Here is a 19,208-nt window from a genome sequence, read left to right on the forward strand (position 1 = left end):
TATTTGTTATGTGATGGATAAAATAATAATATTTTATATTTGTAAATAATAACGCAGACTTTGGTTCATATAAAAATTCTATATTTTATTACAAAAAATAATTTAATTAGTATAATTTCAGTCTCCTATTTTCCAAATATTGTCTCTCACAAGTGAATTACACAAATTCTCACATTATACCGGCTCTTCACTGAATTTGGTAGATATTTTTCAGTTAGCGAAAAGAAAATTAATTCCCTTTTAATTGCTTTAATGTTTTGGATATATAGACTCTGCCGCCATAAGTCTTAAAAATCCTTGGTTATTCAGCCCTGTGCATACGGCAGTCTTTTATATCGTAGCTTAAAATACAACAATGTCTATCTGGCTCATGGCCCAGTCTATATTCTACTTCTGGCCTGAACGTGGGGATGCCATATTGCCATGTTTATTAGAGCATCTCCAAGGTTGATAACAAAAACTGTTAGTTAAAATATAATAAAATAATGATTATGTAAATTTTTACCTAAGGGGAAGGGTAGACACTCCAATGGTATTATGTATAATATGATAGCTAATATTATACCTAAAAGGTTTGTTGGTTCAGCAAATATAACCAATCAAAATATGATTATCTATAATTTTTGCTAAGAGGAATATGGTTGGAGTCCAAAACTTTTACATATTTTCTAATAATTGACACTTAAATGCCACTTAAGTGCCATGTAGACATTTTAGCTAAGGGTTTTGTTCCCTTGGAGATGCTCTAATAATACCAACTTTATATATAGATGATCCTGAGAAAAGGACAACACCAGCTTCATAAATTATATAATACGAGATGTTTAGTTCATGGTTAACGAAATTCGAACTCAAATCCATGCATGACATTAAATGGAAATACCAATCTCATTTGGAGGCTAAATCACGATCCAAACACCTTCATAAATTTACTAGGCACATTTTGTCGAAAACAAGAGAAACGGAAAATAATAAAAATGGGGCAAACATGTTCAAGGGATTGCTGTGATTGTTGCTTCCTACCAGTGAATTGAGTTCAGTTTCTTGGTTTCAGCACACTTGGTTCTCAAACTAATAATGTGATTCAACACATCAACTAGTAATATACTTGCATACATATTCATGACGGTGAGATAGTAAATGTAAAGAACACATCGTCGATAAGCTTAAAAGACTCCAGACTTTTATTACAAGCTTCAGAGACGTGTGCCCTCCAAGGCTTTGCTACAAACTAACTTGGGAAATACTACAGCAAAGTTTTGTTAGTCTGTGCAGTGAGATGCAATAAGACTTTGTTAGGGAAGAAGCTATCGAGAATAAATAACGCCTCCCAGGTTCTCTCTATACATATTCGTATATCATGCTTAAAGGAAAGATGGCACTTAAGTTATATATTTGCAGTATATATCCATCACTTCCAGTTGCATATTGGTTTGCTTCTAAGCCTCCCGCAGATGCTTTTAATCTTCATTGTTTGGTTAAAGTTTACCAAACATCTTACTGATATTTGTATGCACGTCCAAAGGAACTTCCAATAGCTCCCTACTTCGAAGCATGCAGCAGTTACCGGATTTGCGTTCTTCCCAGAAATGATGCTCCAATTTCGCTTTCTGTGTTCTGCACAAAGAGGTCCCAGTAATATATCAGCTTCTTTTTCATTGACAGAGATATACAGAAACCTTATCCGGAAACAAGTAATATGCAAGGAAACATGCTTTCTTCTTCCATTCTGCTAATTGCGGGGAAACATTAATTACCATGTCCCACGACATGCCAAAATCTAGTATTACCAAATTTACAGTGCATATGCATACATAAGTTTTAGAATATGACAAGTAGATAGCATGTGTCAGTACAATATTGGTACCAATAAGACCACATATTATTGTATCCATCAGAGACCATTCACTTGGACACCATCTAATCAATTGCATATATTTGTGGGGTACAAGTAAATTCATCAATAGCTACCTGGGATTTCGGGGAAGGAAAAACATTCCAAAACCGCAGTGTTTCATCTCCTGCTCCAGTTACAATAGTCTGCAACACCAATTACCATAGGTAAAGAATATGAATTTTCAAATGGGCCTAGAAAGATTTACAGGTAATTATATAATAAAGCATGCATCTAATAACTTACCTGCCCGTCTGGAGAAATGGCAAGATAAAGAACTCTAAATGTGTGACCGGTAAGGGTTGCTAACTGCATAAATGAAAAACTCATATTTAGTTAGGATGTAGATAAATTAAACAAAACAGTGTCATGCTGTTTCTCCAAGGATTAAAGCGCAATACCTTCGACATTGTTGGATATCTCCAAACTATTATCTGGTTCTGGGAATATCCATGTGTGCTGACAAGTTCGTTGACATTTTTTGACCAAACTAAATTGCACACCTGTCATAGGAAGAGCGAAAATTAGTACCCCATAATGTTATCGCACATATCAAAGCACTCCAAGGTAATGAAAACTGGAAACCAGAAAGCGATTGGGGAAATTAAAGGACAGAAATTCCTGTCACCAAGAATCGACTTCATCAAACACAATAAGCTAACTGAATAATGGAAAGAAAATCTTTTGATGGATCAGATCACATGTTGATTCATCTAATTATGTGGTATTAAGATTTGTTATCGCATTGCAGTCAATAACATTGATGCAAAAATTTGCAAAGAATGGTCTAAAATAAAATCCCAAAGAAACAACAAATAACCTACATAGCAGAACTTGAGTCGTTCAAGATAAGCCTAAGCCTAAACCCAGAACAGAAATCTATATTCTTGTTAAAAATACTTACTATCAAAAAGCCTTCAAAACTAATTGACATAACAATGTCAAAAAGTGATGTACAAGAAAATAATCTAATATAGCTCTTTCTCAGTTTTTGCTTTTAATACAAGCCGTACAATAATTTATACAAAATTTTGACACCTTAGATCCTTGAAGCATACATGTCGGTTCAAGGCTCCATTTGTTTGCAGAAATAATTACATGACTTTGGAATATAATTACTACAAAAACATCTACCCAATAGTTTCCCAATTCCCACAACTTTCTCTTTTACTTTTATGACAAATGATTTATTTTCTGCATAATATTCATCTTCATCATGACAATGTAATGTAAATAAAGAATTTAATATTTTGGGAGAAAAAATTACAAAGGGGAAGTTATTTTTCGGATATCATAGCATTTTTTTTCTGATATCATAGCATTAATTGAGGGACTTTACTCCTTTAAAACAATACCTTTTGAATACCGGAATATCTTAAACATATCTCTAAACTAAAAAAGGAAAAAAAAATCAGGAAAATATTATTCCTCAATCAGACAAACACCAGAAAATCAGAATAATAACTTCCCCACAATACAAAACGAAACCTAAGATATAACTAATATATGAGTCTTTAGTATCCAAAATAAGTAAGATGGCCCAGAAATAGCATATATCTTCTGCAAGAATCACAAATCAAATATTTAATACTAGAACACATGTTCATAATGCGGAAATGAATTCATAGTCACCTGACTTCCAGTATCCATGCAGCTCAAGTGGGAATTAGTGGTAGTGTTCCAAAAACGGATGCACCGATCAGCAGTACCACCGCCTGAAGCTAAAAGTCCATGAAGATGGGGTGACCATGCAATTGCTTTCACAGCCGCTGTATGCTCGCAGTATTTCAGTACAGGTTGAGTTGAATGCTGATTCCACACATAAAGCTGAAAAGAGAAGAGAAAATGTAATTTCAGATTTCCTCTAGATATTAATGTACTGATTTTCTTTATTTTTTAACAATTTAACTCATGAGAAAGTACAGGCCGCTCCAGTCACATACTCTGTTATCATTTCCTCCAGATGCTAATTCACGGTTATCGTAGGACCACTTCAACCCACAAACCTGCATAGCAATAAACAGTATATGTAAATGGTAGTAACAAGGAAAATATGAGAAGAGCAAACAAAAATGCTAAACCAGGCTTATTAGATACTGGTAACTGACCTCAGACTTGTGTCCGCTCAGTTTACTAACATAGTTCTCCTGAGCACGTATATCACGTTGAAGAATACTTTTGTCCCTACTTCCAGAAGATAGTTGAGATGTACTCCAGGCTAGGGTCCCAACACGCAGCCGATGTCCCTCCATAGTTCTTATCCTTTTACACCGAGAGGCATCCCAAATCTATAATAAAGTTAAAGATATAGAGTGTTAAGTAGTGCACCTGAAATCTATATCTTAATGGGCCATATATGCAAAAAATTCTATGGTTTTAAGGTGGTAGTTCAGAAATTTGTATATATAGTTTGCTGAAGGTCAGGTAGCTCTTGTTTGAAACAATTCATATATGTACCGGTGCTTAAGTTAAAAGCTTTTGCCAGGTATCCTGCACAAATATCAAGTGGTACGATGATGCATCACGTGATTTACATTTATTCAGTTTAAGTGAATAACTTTATGAATCTCGGTTAGTAGTAGACATATATGTGGTCAATAACAAGAGAAATTATCTGCCAGTTTCAGGTACAGAAGGGTTGCACACGTCTTTGATTATGTGTTTCCATGTGTCTACTTTAGATATAAATAGTAGTAATAATAAGCATGATACAGATTCAATTGCATTATATCTAGTCCTAAGTCAGTACTAGAAAAATCAGGTTCTCATTCATTAATTAGTACACGATGAGGAATGCTATACATTATGACTTTAACAAGCCAACAAATGGCAATAAATAACATGGAGGAAAGGAATGTGCTGGTACAGATAAGAACTATATTAGATGGGAGAAGGGGGGGGGGGGGGGGGGGGTCATTCTGTTTCCACCTCCATCCATATCATCTTTTAGACACATGAATGTTGACAACTTTATCAAACTTTAGGCGCACACACTATATATGTAATTGCTGCTATCCTGTTTTCACCGCCAACTTCCTAGCCGGTAAAAATCAAGAAGGTCCCCAAAAAATATTTTGTAGTGCATTAAAAGCACATATTCGTAGGTCAAAATGGTTCTTCTTGCGCTCTTAAGAGGGCCTACCGGACTCTTTCCACTACAGATAGTAATAAGCAGAATACAGAATTTGGAATAGAGTATAGCACGGTGCTGACTATAAAAAACCTTCCACCATAAATTCTTGCAACACTGTGATACAACTCAGTGCTCATTCAATTATTAAACCTTTAAAGTGACGATTCACATGTTTTAGCACATAGAAAAACTGTATCTCTATCACGATGCATATCGTTGAGAACGCATAAAGCACATGGCACAGATATAAAGATTCTTACACATATTATGTACTTGACCTAGGGTTACTGCATTATATCCAAGTTCTGGCTTAGGTGCCTCAGGGTTAGAGAATTATATATAAGTAGTTAAGTACCTTCATCTGCTAAAATTTATCTCGCTATGCAATTCCAAAACCGACACAGATTAAAATACATAATTAAGTGATTTTTTTTCCCACATTTTCGTGTGTAGAATCTAGTCAAAATAATCACCTGGACTTTTCCATTACTTGTTCCGACTGCAAGATGAGTACCACGCTGAGCCCACCCAACTGAACATACACTGTCATCAGTACCCAAGTCGCACAACTTCGTCACCTGTAAGTATCAAACAAGTACTAATCAGTAACACACAAATCCTAAAAAAACCACAAGAAAAATAACAAAATACACAAATCCAAATCACCTTACTACTACAAGCATTCCATAGGTACACACAATTACCCAGCCCGACGGCCAATATATTATGTGATGACCAATCGACAAGATTTAGGTAAAAATCATCTTGTAATGCAGGTGCATCCAGTACCTATAATAAACATCAAAACCAAATTTACAACATTATACACACAATCAATTGATAGGGCTATGCACATACACACAAAATACACAAAAACACAGATTAATAAAATGAATCAAAGGCTAACCTTATAAGGGGATCTAGGAACCTTCCGGGCCGCCTTAACCGGACTATGACTAACACCAGGCAAGTTATCATCAGTCTCAAAAGGCAACAAAGAATGCAAAGACTGTCTAGTCTCACTCTTAAACCTAAAAATATTCCTCGAGGGCGAGACCACCGGAAAATTCCTCCCGCCGACAGACTTATCAGGCGTAACCGGCGGCGTAAAGCCGGAATCAGGGCCGAACAATGCCGTCCTAAGAAGGGTAGTATAAGCGGCAGAAGAAGAAGAAAGAGGGTCATCGGAATTATTAGGGGGAGAGATATTGAAGAGATTAAAATTGGAAGAAGATCTACTGGGAATAAAGCGATCACTGATGATTGTGCGAGATGGGGAGGGTTGGTAACCTAGAGAGAGGAGATTTGGGGTAGTGGGGGTGATGGAAAGATTGGGTCTTGATGACATTGTTGAGGGGATATTGAGCTCTGATGATGATGGGGTTGGTGGAAATTGGGGTGGGGTTTCTTCCATGGCGGAGAGATTGATGTGGGTGTGGAGAGAGATAGGGATTTGTACGTATATGACGAGAGCGAGAGAGCGAGAGACAGAGAGAGAGACAGAGAGAGAGATGGGTAAAAGGATGAATCTTGAAAGTTTGAGAGATTTATTTGTCTACAGCGGAGGGAGGGTGAGCCGGCTGTTAATTTTCCCGGGAAAAAAACAAGAAAGAGAGTAAATTTCAGGGACAGTTACCATATCTGAGTTTTACCGCGTTTGACTTCATATAGGACATGAACAAAACATATAGAAACATTGATTAATGTTATTGTTACGTTGCGATAACTCATACAAGAAACAGATATATACAGATACTGTGTTACGTTTATGGGAAATATAGAAATTAAAAGATCATTTTTTACTCATATTTTAACAAAGTTTAACAGTACAATTAAAATAATTATCCTTAACAAAAGTTTGTGATTAAAAGTAAGTAATTAATCTAATTCATAAAATAATTTTAGTTATGTGTTTGAGAAGTCTTAAGAATGTTAAAAGCTCAAGCAATTTATACGTGAATATATTTCAAATCAGGATTCATTAATAATTTTATTATTATTGTTAGAGTAGGCTAAAGTAGATATGCCATAAGTACATGTAAAGTAAATATGAAGTCAGGGTATGTATTGATTGACCAATAACGTCAAATTAAATAAAAACTTAATTTCACAGTTTAATTTCGTATAGTTTTATTATGAGTTGTTATTAAAAGATTTAAGTTATATTCTCGAAAAGTTTTTTTTCTCTTTTCTGCTTTAGCCGGCAGCCGCCTCCCTCTTTTCTTATTCCGACGGGGCTTCCATCAGTTATCCGGACTCCGGTGGAAAACCCCAAACCCTTTCATTATCAAATTGGTCACTGAACTCAAAACAGTATCAAGATGGCCACTGAAGTGGCCATAAATATCAAACAAGTATCTTGAAATATAAGTTCAAGCAGAAAAAATATTATTTATAAAGTTTTACACATTATTTATGAATGTTACCAAAACCAAGTAAAAGGTTATGACTTCTAATATTTATGATAATATATTTAGATTTTATCAAGTTTATTTATTATTTATTTTTAATTAAAACAAAAAAATAACTATATAATAAAATATAAATAATAAATAAACTTGATAAAATATAAATATATTATTTTAAATACTAGAAGTCATAAGTTTTTAGTTGGTTGTGGTGACATTTAAAAATAATGTGTAAAATTTTATAAATAATATTTTTACTACTTGAACTCATATTTCAAGGTACTTTTTTGATATTTTTGGTGACTTTAGTGACCATCTTGATACTGTTTTGAGTTCAGTGACCAACTTGATACATTAAACCCACTTCAGTGACCAACTTAATAATTAACCCTTGTTTTTTGTTTGTTCATACTTGTTGATTGATTTTCTCAATAAAACTCCTTCTTTGAGCAAAGTTATTTTAGATCTATATCATCGAAACTTTCAATTTTCATTCTTATCTGCTTCAAGAGGGGTTTTTGGATTTGTAAGTGGATCGATTATCTCCCAGTAGGTTCGTGTTTTAGTTTATAGTTGGATTTTCTCTTGTGTGTTATAATTATAATTTGATAATTTGATTTCTCTCCCCAGTGAGAGTGTTTGATTTTTTTTCTCCATTTTTTTGTGAGAGTTTAGTTTGGATTTAACGATAAAAGCCTTCTGAGAATTGCATTTGTGGTTGATAGCCCAAACGGATTTTTTGGAAAAGACGGTGAACACAGAGTAAGGATCCATAAATATACCATCGTCAATTTCAACATCGCTTATTTGTCTCATCTTGGATACGAAGACATGCATGTTAATCTATTATTATAGTTTGTTCGACTCGATCATATTTGTTGATACCATATGACTGTTATTTATGAATTATCCCCTTCTCTTAAAAAAAGTTATATTCTCAAAAAGATAGAATAAGAATTAGTTTATATTTGAAAACCCAAAAGTGCATAAAAGTCTAATCATAACTTTCAATAATAAAAAATCGCTACATAAACAAAGTGATTAACTCCGGTGTGCTCATGACATAACCAATTTTTTTAGGTCACAAATTTTAAATACATTAACAATGATAGCAACTATTTTTTAATTAGGTGATAAATTTATATTAGCTCCAGTTTTATTAATAATGATGTCTCTACGTTCATAAAAAATCTATTCTATCAAAAATCTTCTATTTAAATAAAAATAAGTCATCAGAGCTAACTCGAAAGACTTTTTAGAAAATATTCATCACTGGCAGAATTAAATAACAAACTTATACTCCCTCCGTCCCTCTGAAATGTATACATATAGATTGGACACGGAGACTAAGAAAAGTGTATAAAATAATGTAAAATGAGAAGAAAAAAAAAGAAAAGTGGATAAAGTAGTGGGACCCATTAATATATAATTGATAGATTGGGAAAAGTAGTTGAAAGTAGTGGGTGGGTGGAGTTTTTATATTATAAAATGTTGCTATTTTGGGAAAATTTTGAAATGTATAGAATTGAGCGGGACATCCAAAAAAGGAAAGTGTTTATAATTAAATGGGACGAAGAAAGTAAATATTTAATGATATTAGCATTGGTGAGCAGAATCGAATAAAAACAAAAATAGAACCAAATCGTGCGAATTTAGTTCGGGTATGTCTTAATTTTCTACTAAATATAGTGTGCTTAGATAGTTTTTTCTCATCATTACGAGTTTGATGAAGATTTTTCAATACTAATATAGTGGATCATGAGTAATAATTCCCGATTTTAGTTAAAATTGCAAGACATATTAATAATTTTCGTCTTAACAACTTTTTCGAGTTTGTTTTCAGTGCAGGCAGAAAAAGTGTTAGATAAAAACAGAACTAGTCTTGCGGCAGACATGATAAAAATGTGTATCTGGGAAAAGATAAACAAAAAGACACCAAGATGAAAAAATGACACCAAGAAAATTAAAAAAAATGACCTGGATGGTAAAGACGATCCATGGACGGCGATGATTACTTCATCACAATTATCCGCCAACGATGAATGAAGGTAATATAATTTTTTTTTTAATTTTAACGCTTGTTTGATTTCATTTGTTTGAAAATGTGTTTTGTTTATATTTTTGTTTATTGTATTGATGCGGTCAGTTTCATTTTTTGGAGAGTAGTGTCTCAAATTATTTATAAAATTTTTATAAGGGATTTTCTATGGTGTGCCCAAGGGCACACAATAGTCCCTAACTCCAATAAAAATAACTCCTTTTGATTGGTGGATGAATAATAAATGATAATGGCCCCCCTGCATTCACATCAACTCCACCAATCAGAATAGGTCATTTTTATAGAATTTAGTGATTTTTGTGTGCCCTTGGGCACACATTAGAAAGACCGTTTTTATAATTAATAAGAACTATACAAGGTCCCGTGTTCTTGTTTCTCAAAAAAAAAAGGTCCCGTGTTCTTGTAAATAAAAAATAAAAATTTTGATCAAATTATATTCATTTAAAAATTAAAATATTATTTAAATTAAATTGAATTGAATAAAGAAACCGTCACAAATTTGTAATTAATCGCGGATTCGCTAACTGAAACCCGACCTGAGATCAAACCGAACCCCTGCACAGGGCTGACAATATCAGACACGACCCGAACCCGCAACCCGATTTACTGAGACAAAATCCGAAAATCACCCGTTTGACACGAAATGACCCGAAATTAGAATTTTGTTTCTAATAATTTCAATTTTCAGTTTTATTCAATTTTAAGTGATTTTAGCTTGACCCGAAATCGACTCGAAATCGACCCGATTGCTGATACGAACACGATCCGTTACCGAAATTACCACCCCTGCCCCTGCACTAACGGGCCGATCACGAGCCAATCTGCCGCAAGCCGGACCTTGGCCAACCCGGCAGAGCGTTGTTGCATAGAATCATATAAATGTTGACCGCCCGGTCCGGGCCAGGTCTACCGGAGACAGACAGTCATAAACTAGATTATCATACCTAGAACAAGTCACTGAAAACTGATCTAAGATTTTTATTCTACGATATATTAGTATACTTAATTTCTGGTAACAATCATACAACGTACTAAAAGAATCGAAGTATTTTTCATTAGACAAATGAAGTAGGACGACGAGGTTGTCTGGAGCCATGTTCAATAGTTGGCACTGTCCTAGCCCCATTCGCAACATGAGCTCCAACATGTCCCACCATTGACACCTGCAAAGCCTCCTCCTCATAAGTCCTCCTCTCAATCTCATCCATTCTCGCTTTCTTCTTCACCTGCACCAGCATTGCAATCAGAAGCAACCCGAGAAGAGAAGCTCCTATTGCTGCTCCTATCGAGCTCCCCACCGCGATTTTCCAACGACTAATGCCTTTTTTCTTGAATGGCAACAACGGAGACTGAACCACCATCCCGAAATGACCATGCCCTTTTGCAAAACACACGTTTTCGGACACTTGATTGGTCAGTGTCACCTTGCCATCATGTTCAAAGCTGGCACACATTGGTATAAGGCCTGTTGTGAGGTTCACAAGCCTTGTGGTGTTACTGAAATCTACGGTGATCAGTTCTTTATTTGCTTGAATTACGACCTCGTATGGAGTACTAAAGTTCATGTCGTCGCCAGCATTGTAAGCGAGTAGGCCTAAGACAGGGGAAATGAGCTGGTAACCTGTCAACTCGTAGTTGTCGTAATATATGTATGACCAGTTGTGTCCGAGATTTTGTTTCACGAGAAGAACTCTTTGAGCACAAGGGCGGATGGAAATACCAGTGCCTAAGTGGAATTCTTCAAATTTTGCACCATACCTCCGGAGACTGCCACAACGGTACCTTACTGTACTAACGACGATGCCTGATAGATTTGCTGGTAAATGAATGGTATGCAATTGGCCTGTTCCAAAGTTGTTGCTGTATGTCTGGAATGTGTAGTCTCTGATGAGGAGATCAAGAAGACGAGATGATTTGATCCCTGGAGCCTCGGTACTAGTCATTGTTGTTGAGGATGCTAACCAAAGAATTACACAAAGAAAAATCAGGGATCCCATATGACGAAGCTGTTGGTTGTTTCCAAAGAAGTAGTTAGCTAGAGAAGTATTTCACATAGAAATTCTTGACAATTTGAATGAATGGGAGAGTAAATCTAGCCGGATTTTTTTTTCTACAAAGAAAAACTAGGCCGAGATCGGGAATGAAAAAGTTGAATCTCTTAGAGAAGTGGTAAATCATAGAAGCTTTAAAGGACTTATGAAAAGAGAGCGTAAATGAAGTTATAATATGAGATTGGTGGCCTGAGGCTCTGAGATTGTCGAATACTCTAGTTCATAGGACTGTCTGCTGGTATAGAGAAAGTTTAAGGGTAAGATGTACTGCGTATTACTTCAGTCGTAGGGAGCCTTGTGAATTAGGTACGTTATTTTTATCAAGTGTACATATGACTACATGAGGAGTGGTAGTGATAAGGTTGAAGAAATGATTTGGAGCATGGGCTTAATGATTAAGGTTGATATTTAAAGTCAAAAGGAGAGAAGGCGTGCTTAGTGAAGGGAATGAACGGAAAGTCCTCTGTTTTCTCTTTATGCATGGGGACACAATACTCTGATTGTGTTTTCTAACATCATGTCCCACTCCAGCTGCTTGCCTCTGTCATCTGACTGAATCCAAATCTCAACATTCTAAGTCCATTGTTTTATAATTTATATCCAGAGATGTCTGAGATTTATGAGTTTAATCAGTCACCCTAATTATACTCAAAGATTAATAAAGTATACTGCAAAAACATGTGATTAATCCTTTTATGATGCATAACTCAACTTGTAATTCAATACTATATCTTCTGAGATAACGGTTACATTAAGAAAATGATACCTGTGGTAAAATGATTATGAGAATGTCGATAAATAAAAGCGAAATGCCTCAAAAAGGAAGAGCCAAGAGCATCAATGGAAATTGACCATGGTGCTGTATGTCAATCCTGCATTCCAGTTTGAAGGAGCAACATTCCAGGCTACAATGGTCTCTTTAGATGTATACGAGGTGATCTTGAAAGAAAGAGCCTGGCCTTGCAATGTCGCGAAAGCTTGATATGAAGCTCCCCAGTTGTGGCTCATGCTAATCCACCCTGTTTTGCTTCCTTTTACCCACATGTTGGATATGTCACCACCTCCAGCTACATTCATTACATATACCAACAACCAGTAGCCATTTCCCTCGAATGAAAATCGAAGCCCCCCTTTTTTGATGCATGGAACTCTGCAACAGAAAAGCAAATAAGAATCAGCAAAAATTATTATTGTTATTTTTGTATGTCGCTTGTTAAGACTGGGAAAGTGTTTCTTACCTGCGGTACATGACAGGAACAATGCCACCTTTCCACTGCGCGATTTTCATAAAGGCGGGCTTAGCCATGTCAAAGTGAGTTCGGGGAGGGTTGCACCAGCCACCATTGTTGGAATCTTGGTTCCAGTTTGGAGGGCAGATGTTTGTTGCTGTGACTGTTGTAAAAGGTGAGCCTGCAAAGCACCAAGGAGAGTGCACACACTTTATTTGATAACAAGTCCCACATGCATATCCATTGTTAAATAACGTCGAGCTTAATGCTGCTGTATCTACCCCATAACCATTGTTGAACAAATTCCCATAACCACAAGCTCCTCCTGTAAATCAAAAAGAAAAAAAAAATTCGTTAACAAGATATTTGTTTGTATATGTACAATGAATATGATTTTTAAGTAGAACCGAATATTAATACCACTGCTATTAAAGCAACAACTAAAGAAGCATCGAAGCTAAATAAAGAGAAATTGGCAATGAACGAACCCATGGTTGCAGAGGCAGATTCATCTCCATAAAAAGTGGCATTAGCAAGAGACCATGGGCTAGGTCGATATATCGGTGCATAAGCTGATATAAATCTCCCAAAGATTGTAGCAGACAAGGCCATGAACAAGATGCGGAGTCTCCACAAATATAGAAAAGAAGGCATGGCTTGAAAAACCGGAGAAAGCAAGCACAGTGAGCATTGTAATGCGGATTTGATGTTTATATATCCAGAGGCGCAGAGTTCAGAATGCAGAGGAGGAGCTGGAGTTTTTGTATTTCGTGCTTTCACGAAGATGGTGGTCTTCAATTTTGTTATGTGTGATCACGTATATTTGCTTAGTCAGTGTTGTATGCCATAAAAAAAGACAAGGAGATTACATGAACAACGTGCAGGCAGGTATAACATATACGCTGTATGCAAATACATTAACCATTAAATTAAATCTACTTAAAAGTTTTAATTTTCGGTTAAGCTTAGCTACTGATTGAGAGGAGGTTCTCTAACCACCAGTCAAGCAAGTTAACTACTTTCCATTTTCAGTTTGGTCAAGTGGGAGTTCAACTTACCACGTGCACCCTCCTTTCCTATTTCCATCACCCTCAACATGTCCATTACCTTTATAAATAAATTTTCACCTCAAGCTTCAATTTCAGAAATAAACACAGAGCACATACTAAATCACGATGGTCGCGACTACCTTAGAATCTCCAAGAGTAGAGACCCTGGCTGGGAGTGGCATTCAGCTAATCCCGAAAGAATACGTGAGGCCGAAAGATGAACTTGTCAGCATCACCAACATTTTCGAGGAGGAAAAGAGTGATGAAGGCCCTCAGGTGCCCACAGTCGACATAGCTGATATTCTGTCTGATGACAGAGCTGTCAGGGAGAAATGCTATGAAAGAATTAAGGATGCTGCCGTGGACTGGGGAGTCATGCACCTTGTTAACCACGGGATCTCAAATGAGCTCATGGATCGTGTTAGAGTGGCTGGACAGGCGTTTTTTGCTGAACCAATTGGCGAGAAGGAGAAGTATGCAAATGATCCGGGCACTGGAATGATTCAAGGGTATGGAAGCAAGCTAGCCAACAATGCCAGCGGCCAGCTTGAGTGGGAAGACTATTTCTTCCACCTTGTTTACCCCGAAGAGAAAGCTGATTTGTCTATTTGGCCTAAGAAACCACAGGACTACATGTAAGTCGCCACAAACTGATAAAAACTTTCAACTATGGATTATAGTAGATAGCATGACATGAATTTGTTTTTGTATATATTGCAGTCCGGCAACAAGGGAGTACGCGAAGGAGTTAAGAGGCCTCGCGACAAAGTTACTATCTGCATTATCTATAGGACTGGGACTTGAAGAAGGAAGGCTAGAAAAAGAAGTTGGCGGAATGGAAGAGCTAATACTCCAGATGAAGATCAATTACTACCCGAAGTGTCCTCAACCTGAACTGGCTCTCGGTGTTGAAGCTCACACTGATGTGAGTGCACTCAGTTTCATACTCCATAATATGGTTCCTGGGCTACAACTCTTCTATGGAGGCAAGTGGGTGACCGCTAAATGTGTTCCAGACTCTATTATAGTACACATTGGGGACACACTTGAAATTTTAAGCAATGGCAAGTATAAAAGCATTCTTCACAGGGGACTTGTGAACAAGGAGAAAGTTAGAATTTCGTGGGCTGTTTTCTGTGAGCCTCCTAAAGAGAAGATTATTCTAAAGCCACTGCCAGAGACAGTAACTGAGGCTGAGCCACCGCTCTTTCCACCCCGTACCTTTGCTCAGCATATGGCACACAAGCTGTTCAGGAAGAGCCAGGAAGCTATTGATGACTCGAAAAAGGTTCAGCCACAGGAACAAAATAATGCTGAAACTGATATTCCTCAGCCAGAAGAACAACAAAAAACCGTAGAAAGTAAACCTCAGAAAATTGAAATATTAAAGCCTGGAGAAGAGGCATCTACTTCTCCATAATTTGAAATTTCTCAGCTGCTGGAACAGAATAACTATCCTCTAAAAGTAGATATCCGAATCCTTCTATCAAGAGTTGATTTGTCACAGGCTTCAGACATTACTATCTCAGTTGCCACATGTTTGAAATATGTTAAATAACCTTGTTGCAATATATTCAAGTATTGGTTTCTATAATAAATTATGAGAATATCCGTAAAATCAGTTACTCTATGCTGTGCATGAAATCATAACCTGGAACAGTATCAGGATAATCCCAACTAGAGAATATTATTCACCCTAAATTGGTTTGAGCGTCACTTGTTATCAAATAACTCTATTTCAAGCTTGTGCAGAAAAACAACAGAGCGAAAAAAATGTAAAATCTCCGTGCTGATATAACATGGTATTGTTTAAATGATGTTCTGGACAATTTTAACTTTGTTATCGATGTAGATTAGTTATTGTCTGTAAGATATAGAAGATTACTTTTTCATATAGGTTCCACCTCTGAGAGGAAGGGCTGCTTTGCAAAGAATGCATCCAAGTTACCCACAATTACTCTCACCAATGCTGAAAAGGATTCCGGGGTTGTAACAGCTTTGTGTGCAGATAGCACCACATTGTTCAATGCAAGTAACTCTTCTGGCACATGAGGCTCATTCTCAAAAACATCAAGAGCAGCTCCTCCAATCTCACCATGTAGCAATGACTGTACAAGTTCCTTCTCATCAATGAGAGGTCCACGCCCAACATTAACTATGACACCGGTCTTTCCCAGAGCTGTCAAGACTTCCTTGTTTATCAAGTGGTGAGTTTCGTTTGTTAATGTGCAACAAACGATGAGAGCATCACTATTCCTGGCAAGGTCATGAATAGTTTCGTAATATGGAAAAGTAACAAGCTCTTTCTTTTTCCTCGAGTTGTAAGCAATGATGCAGCCGAATGCCTCTAGCCTTTTCGCTATCTCAGAACCAATACTTCCAAGTCCAACAATCCCAACCTGTTTCCCACCTAACTGCAGTATGAAGACTGTAATTATTAGAACCTGTATGTCGAGTCTCATGAGGATAGCATTGTGTTAAGGCGAAGACAAACATTTCAGATTCAATCAACTTTTATTGTTGTGAGAAATTTATATGCATTAGATGTGATTACAAAGTATAATACTTAAACAAATTAGGATACTGACCTTCAAACCAAGAGGATACTCTCCTTTTACAGGCCACATTCCATCCCGCACAAATCGATCAGCAGATGACAATCGACGAAGAACAGCTATCAATAGGCCAACTGCATAATCCGCAACATCCTCAGTAAAGGCATCACCAGCACTGGTGACTTTAATTCCACGGCGGCAACACTCTGCAACATCGATGTGGTTGACTCCAACACTAGAACCCACCACACACTCCAGTGAAGGGAGCTGGTCTAGAATTTCAGAGGTCACTTCTGAAATGCCTACGCAGAGTAAGACCCGGACAGAGCAAGATAGGGTTGGAAAGGTTGAGTCAGAGGGCTCGAGGAGGCGATAACGAGTCCCGATCCATTCTCTAAAGGGTATGCCCCTATATTTTTGACCGCAATGATAGAATACCAGAGGAAGTCCATCATTGTTGATGTTTGAATCATGGAATTCTGAAGAAGTAGCCGCCATTGATGATTTTTGGAGAAAGGTATTCTACCCACTGTCTTATCTTTATTTACTTACTGGGTGGACCAAAGAGCATAGAGAGACAAGTCAGTAGGTAACAAGAAGATTCAAGATGCAATATTCTAGCTGCTAGTAGCATTACTTTTATTCAATTTGAGTAATGTCAAGAATTGCCGTCCATATAGTAACATTAATGTTCTTCATCAGATGAGGTATCCAGATATGTTTCATAAAGATTCCAATACAAGTGAAATAAGATATAAAGATTACAGCAGTAAGTGTTATTTTTTCTTGTTAGCCCAAGTGACCAAGGATTTATCTTCTTTTGTCCCGGGTCCTGGTTCGACTCTGATTCATCTCGGGAATATCTGAGAATAGATAACATAGTCATGCATTTAAGACAAAAGAAGATTATTTTGTTATTTAAGTTTCATCTCTGAAAGCAAGGGCTGGTTCGCGAAGAATGCATCCAAGTTACCCAAAATTACGCTAACTAATGCTGAAAAGGATTCCGGGGTTGCCATAGCTCCGTGTGGAGAGAGCACAACATTGTCCAATGCAAGTAGCTCTTCTGGCACATGTGGTTCATTCTCGAAAACATCAAGAGCAGCTCCTCCAATCTCATCTCGTAGCAAACATTGTACTAATTCCTTCTCATCAATGAGAGGCCCGCGTCCGACATTGACAATAACACCAGTCTTTCCCAGAGCTTTCATGACATCCTTGTTAATCAAGTGGCGAGTTTCATTTGTTAATGCACAACAGAGAATGAGAGCATCACTATTCCTTGCAAGGTCATGAGCACTTTCATAAAATGGGAAGGTTACATGTGTCTTCTTCTTCCTCGAATTGTAGGCGATGATGCAGCCAAAAGCCTCTAACCTCTTCGCAATCTCAGAACCAATACTTCCAAGCCCCACAATCCCAACACGTTTCCCCCCTAACTGCAGTTCGAACAGTGTGTAAGTGTTGTACTTGAAGCTATATAGTTAACTGATGCACACCGACACGTATCGAAAAAAAATAAAATTCTAGTGTATTAGTTTCTTATAGATGTGTCCTGATCCGAGTATGTGTATATCCAACGGCTGTGATTTTAACAAATTTCTGTCATGTTAAACTTTTTTGTCAATGTTCAAACATTTTTCCGCTGAATACATAAATACTCATTTTGATCGTCTAGCCGAGAAGACCATTACAAACAAATAACCATATTAGTCGTACAGCAGGAAAAAATCACCGGACGTGACAGAAATTTGTTATAATCACGACCACTTGATACATCATCCACATCCGCGTCTATAAAACTTTAGGGGGGCCAGGACCCATTTAGGTGCAAAGTACTGATTAGACACTCACAAAACTTGAATTTTCAATGATATATTGCATATTCAAGAATTTGTTTTATTAGAAGCATTTACGGTATAACATCCAAATTAAAATATTGACCTTAGAAGCAAGAGGGTAGTCTCCTTTTGAAGCCCACATTCCAACCCGCACAAATCGATCAGCAGTTGACAACCGACGAAGAACATCTATCAATAGCCCAACTGCATAATCCGCCACATCTTCCGTGTAGGCATCACCGGCGGTGGTGACTTTGATTCCACGGCGGCAACACTCTGCAACATCGATGTGGTTCACCCCAACGCTAGATCCCACCACACATTCCAGTGAAGGCAGTTGGTCTAGATTTTCAGAGGTCACTGCTGAAATGCCTACGCAGAGCAAGATAGGGCGGGAAAGGATGGGTCGGAGACTTCGAGGAGGCGAAAACGAGTTCGGATCAGATTGCTTATAGGGTTGTCTTTGTACTTTTGATTGTAATGATGGAGTACCAGAGAAAGTTCAGTAACGTTGTTTGGGTTGGATATTTCAGAGGAGGCGGCCTCCATTGAGGATTCTTGATTTCTTGGAGAAGGATTAATCAACGGTTACTTGTAAGGTCATATTTGTTAAAAAAAAAAAGAAATTTTATATTAATTTTGAAAAAATATTTTATCATTTTATAAAACATATTTAATTTAATTTAGATATTTTGATTTATTAAAAAATCTGATAAATTGATTAGTTTCAATGCTTAATTTTTACATAATAAAATTATGCAGTTTTTTTTTTTTTGAAAATATAAAATTATGCAGTTAGATATTCAAGAAACCAGACTGTAGAAAAAACAAGGAGTTTCGTCTATATAAATCTCAACCCAAGAAGACAAGATGTAATATTTTAACTAATCATGGGCATTACTTCATTCCATATGAGCAAGACAAAATCGCCTACAGTAATTTTCTTTGTACATGTTTGAGAAGTTTACGATACAAGGACAAAATTACTA

At 36.8% G+C, this 19,208-nt stretch overlaps 6 protein-coding genes across 7 annotated transcripts; 1 reads left to right on the forward strand and 5 right to left on the reverse strand.

Annotated features, from left to right (window-relative positions):
• Positions 1 to 1,160: 1,160 nt before the first annotated feature.
• LOC108205817 (B-type cell cycle switch protein ccs52A-like) lies at positions 1,161 to 6,569 on the reverse strand. Its single transcript, XM_017375903.2, has 10 exons — positions 5,935 to 6,569; positions 5,694 to 5,816; positions 5,501 to 5,605; positions 4,003 to 4,182; positions 3,838 to 3,900; positions 3,527 to 3,721; positions 2,296 to 2,397; positions 2,141 to 2,203; positions 1,972 to 2,040; positions 1,161 to 1,617 (listed from the first exon to the last, which is right to left on the reverse strand). Exons 1-10 carry the CDS (start codon positions 6,439 to 6,441, stop codon positions 1,564 to 1,566), a joined length of 1,461 nt encoding a protein of 486 aa, XP_017231392.1. The 5' UTR covers positions 6,442 to 6,569; the 3' UTR covers positions 1,161 to 1,563.
• A 3,883-nt stretch (positions 6,570 to 10,452) lies between these two features.
• On the reverse strand, positions 10,453 to 12,130 carry LOC108209619 (uncharacterized). Its single transcript, XM_017380617.2, has one exon. The coding sequence runs from the start codon at positions 11,489 to 11,491 to the stop codon at positions 10,550 to 10,552; it is 942 nt and encodes a 313-aa protein (XP_017236106.1). The 5' UTR covers positions 11,492 to 12,130; the 3' UTR covers positions 10,453 to 10,549.
• Positions 12,131 to 12,252: 122 nt separating this feature from the next.
• LOC108209620 (expansin-A18-like) lies at positions 12,253 to 13,558 on the reverse strand. The gene is made up of 3 exons (XM_017380619.2): positions 13,263 to 13,558; positions 12,784 to 13,099; positions 12,253 to 12,695 (listed from the first exon to the last, which is right to left on the reverse strand). Exons 1-3 carry the CDS (start codon positions 13,426 to 13,428, stop codon positions 12,383 to 12,385), a joined length of 795 nt encoding a protein of 264 aa, XP_017236108.1. The 5' UTR covers positions 13,429 to 13,558; the 3' UTR covers positions 12,253 to 12,382.
• Positions 12,962 to 17,063, reverse strand: LOC108209616 (glyoxylate/hydroxypyruvate reductase HPR3-like). Of its 2 annotated transcripts, XM_017380615.2 has the most exons (3): positions 16,412 to 17,063; positions 15,709 to 16,237; positions 12,962 to 13,099 (listed from the first exon to the last, which is right to left on the reverse strand). In XM_017380615.2, exons 1-2 carry the CDS (start codon positions 16,874 to 16,876, stop codon positions 15,713 to 15,715), a joined length of 990 nt encoding a protein of 329 aa, XP_017236104.1. In that variant the 5' UTR covers positions 16,877 to 17,063; the 3' UTR covers positions 12,962 to 13,099; positions 15,709 to 15,712. The 2 variants fall into 2 exon arrangements, with proteins under 2 accessions (XP_017236104.1, XP_017236103.1); XM_017380614.2 differs by lacking the exon at positions 12,962 to 13,099 and having other exon boundaries at positions 14,281 to 16,237; positions 16,412 to 17,050.
• On the forward strand, positions 13,923 to 15,421 carry LOC108209615 (leucoanthocyanidin dioxygenase). Its single transcript, XM_017380613.2, has 2 exons — positions 13,923 to 14,458; positions 14,544 to 15,421. The coding sequence occupies exons 1-2, from the start codon at positions 13,950 to 13,952 to the stop codon at positions 15,241 to 15,243; spliced, it is 1,209 nt and encodes a 402-aa protein (XP_017236102.1). The 5' UTR covers positions 13,923 to 13,949; the 3' UTR covers positions 15,244 to 15,421.
• A 178-nt stretch (positions 17,064 to 17,241) lies between the features above and the next one.
• Positions 17,242 to 18,497, reverse strand: LOC108209618 (glyoxylate/hydroxypyruvate reductase HPR3-like). The gene is made up of 2 exons (XM_064087731.1): positions 18,323 to 18,497; positions 17,242 to 17,817 (listed from the first exon to the last, which is right to left on the reverse strand). The coding sequence occupies exons 1-2, from the start codon at positions 18,359 to 18,361 to the stop codon at positions 17,293 to 17,295; spliced, it is 564 nt and encodes a 187-aa protein (XP_063943801.1). The 5' UTR covers positions 18,362 to 18,497; the 3' UTR covers positions 17,242 to 17,292.
• Between the last annotated feature and the right edge of the window lie 711 nt (positions 18,498 to 19,208).

Source organism: Daucus carota, chromosome 2 (assembly GCF_001625215.2).
Source record: "Daucus carota subsp. sativus chromosome 2, DH1 v3.0, whole genome shotgun sequence".
Taxonomy (NCBI): Eukaryota; Viridiplantae; Streptophyta; class Magnoliopsida; order Apiales; family Apiaceae; genus Daucus; species Daucus carota.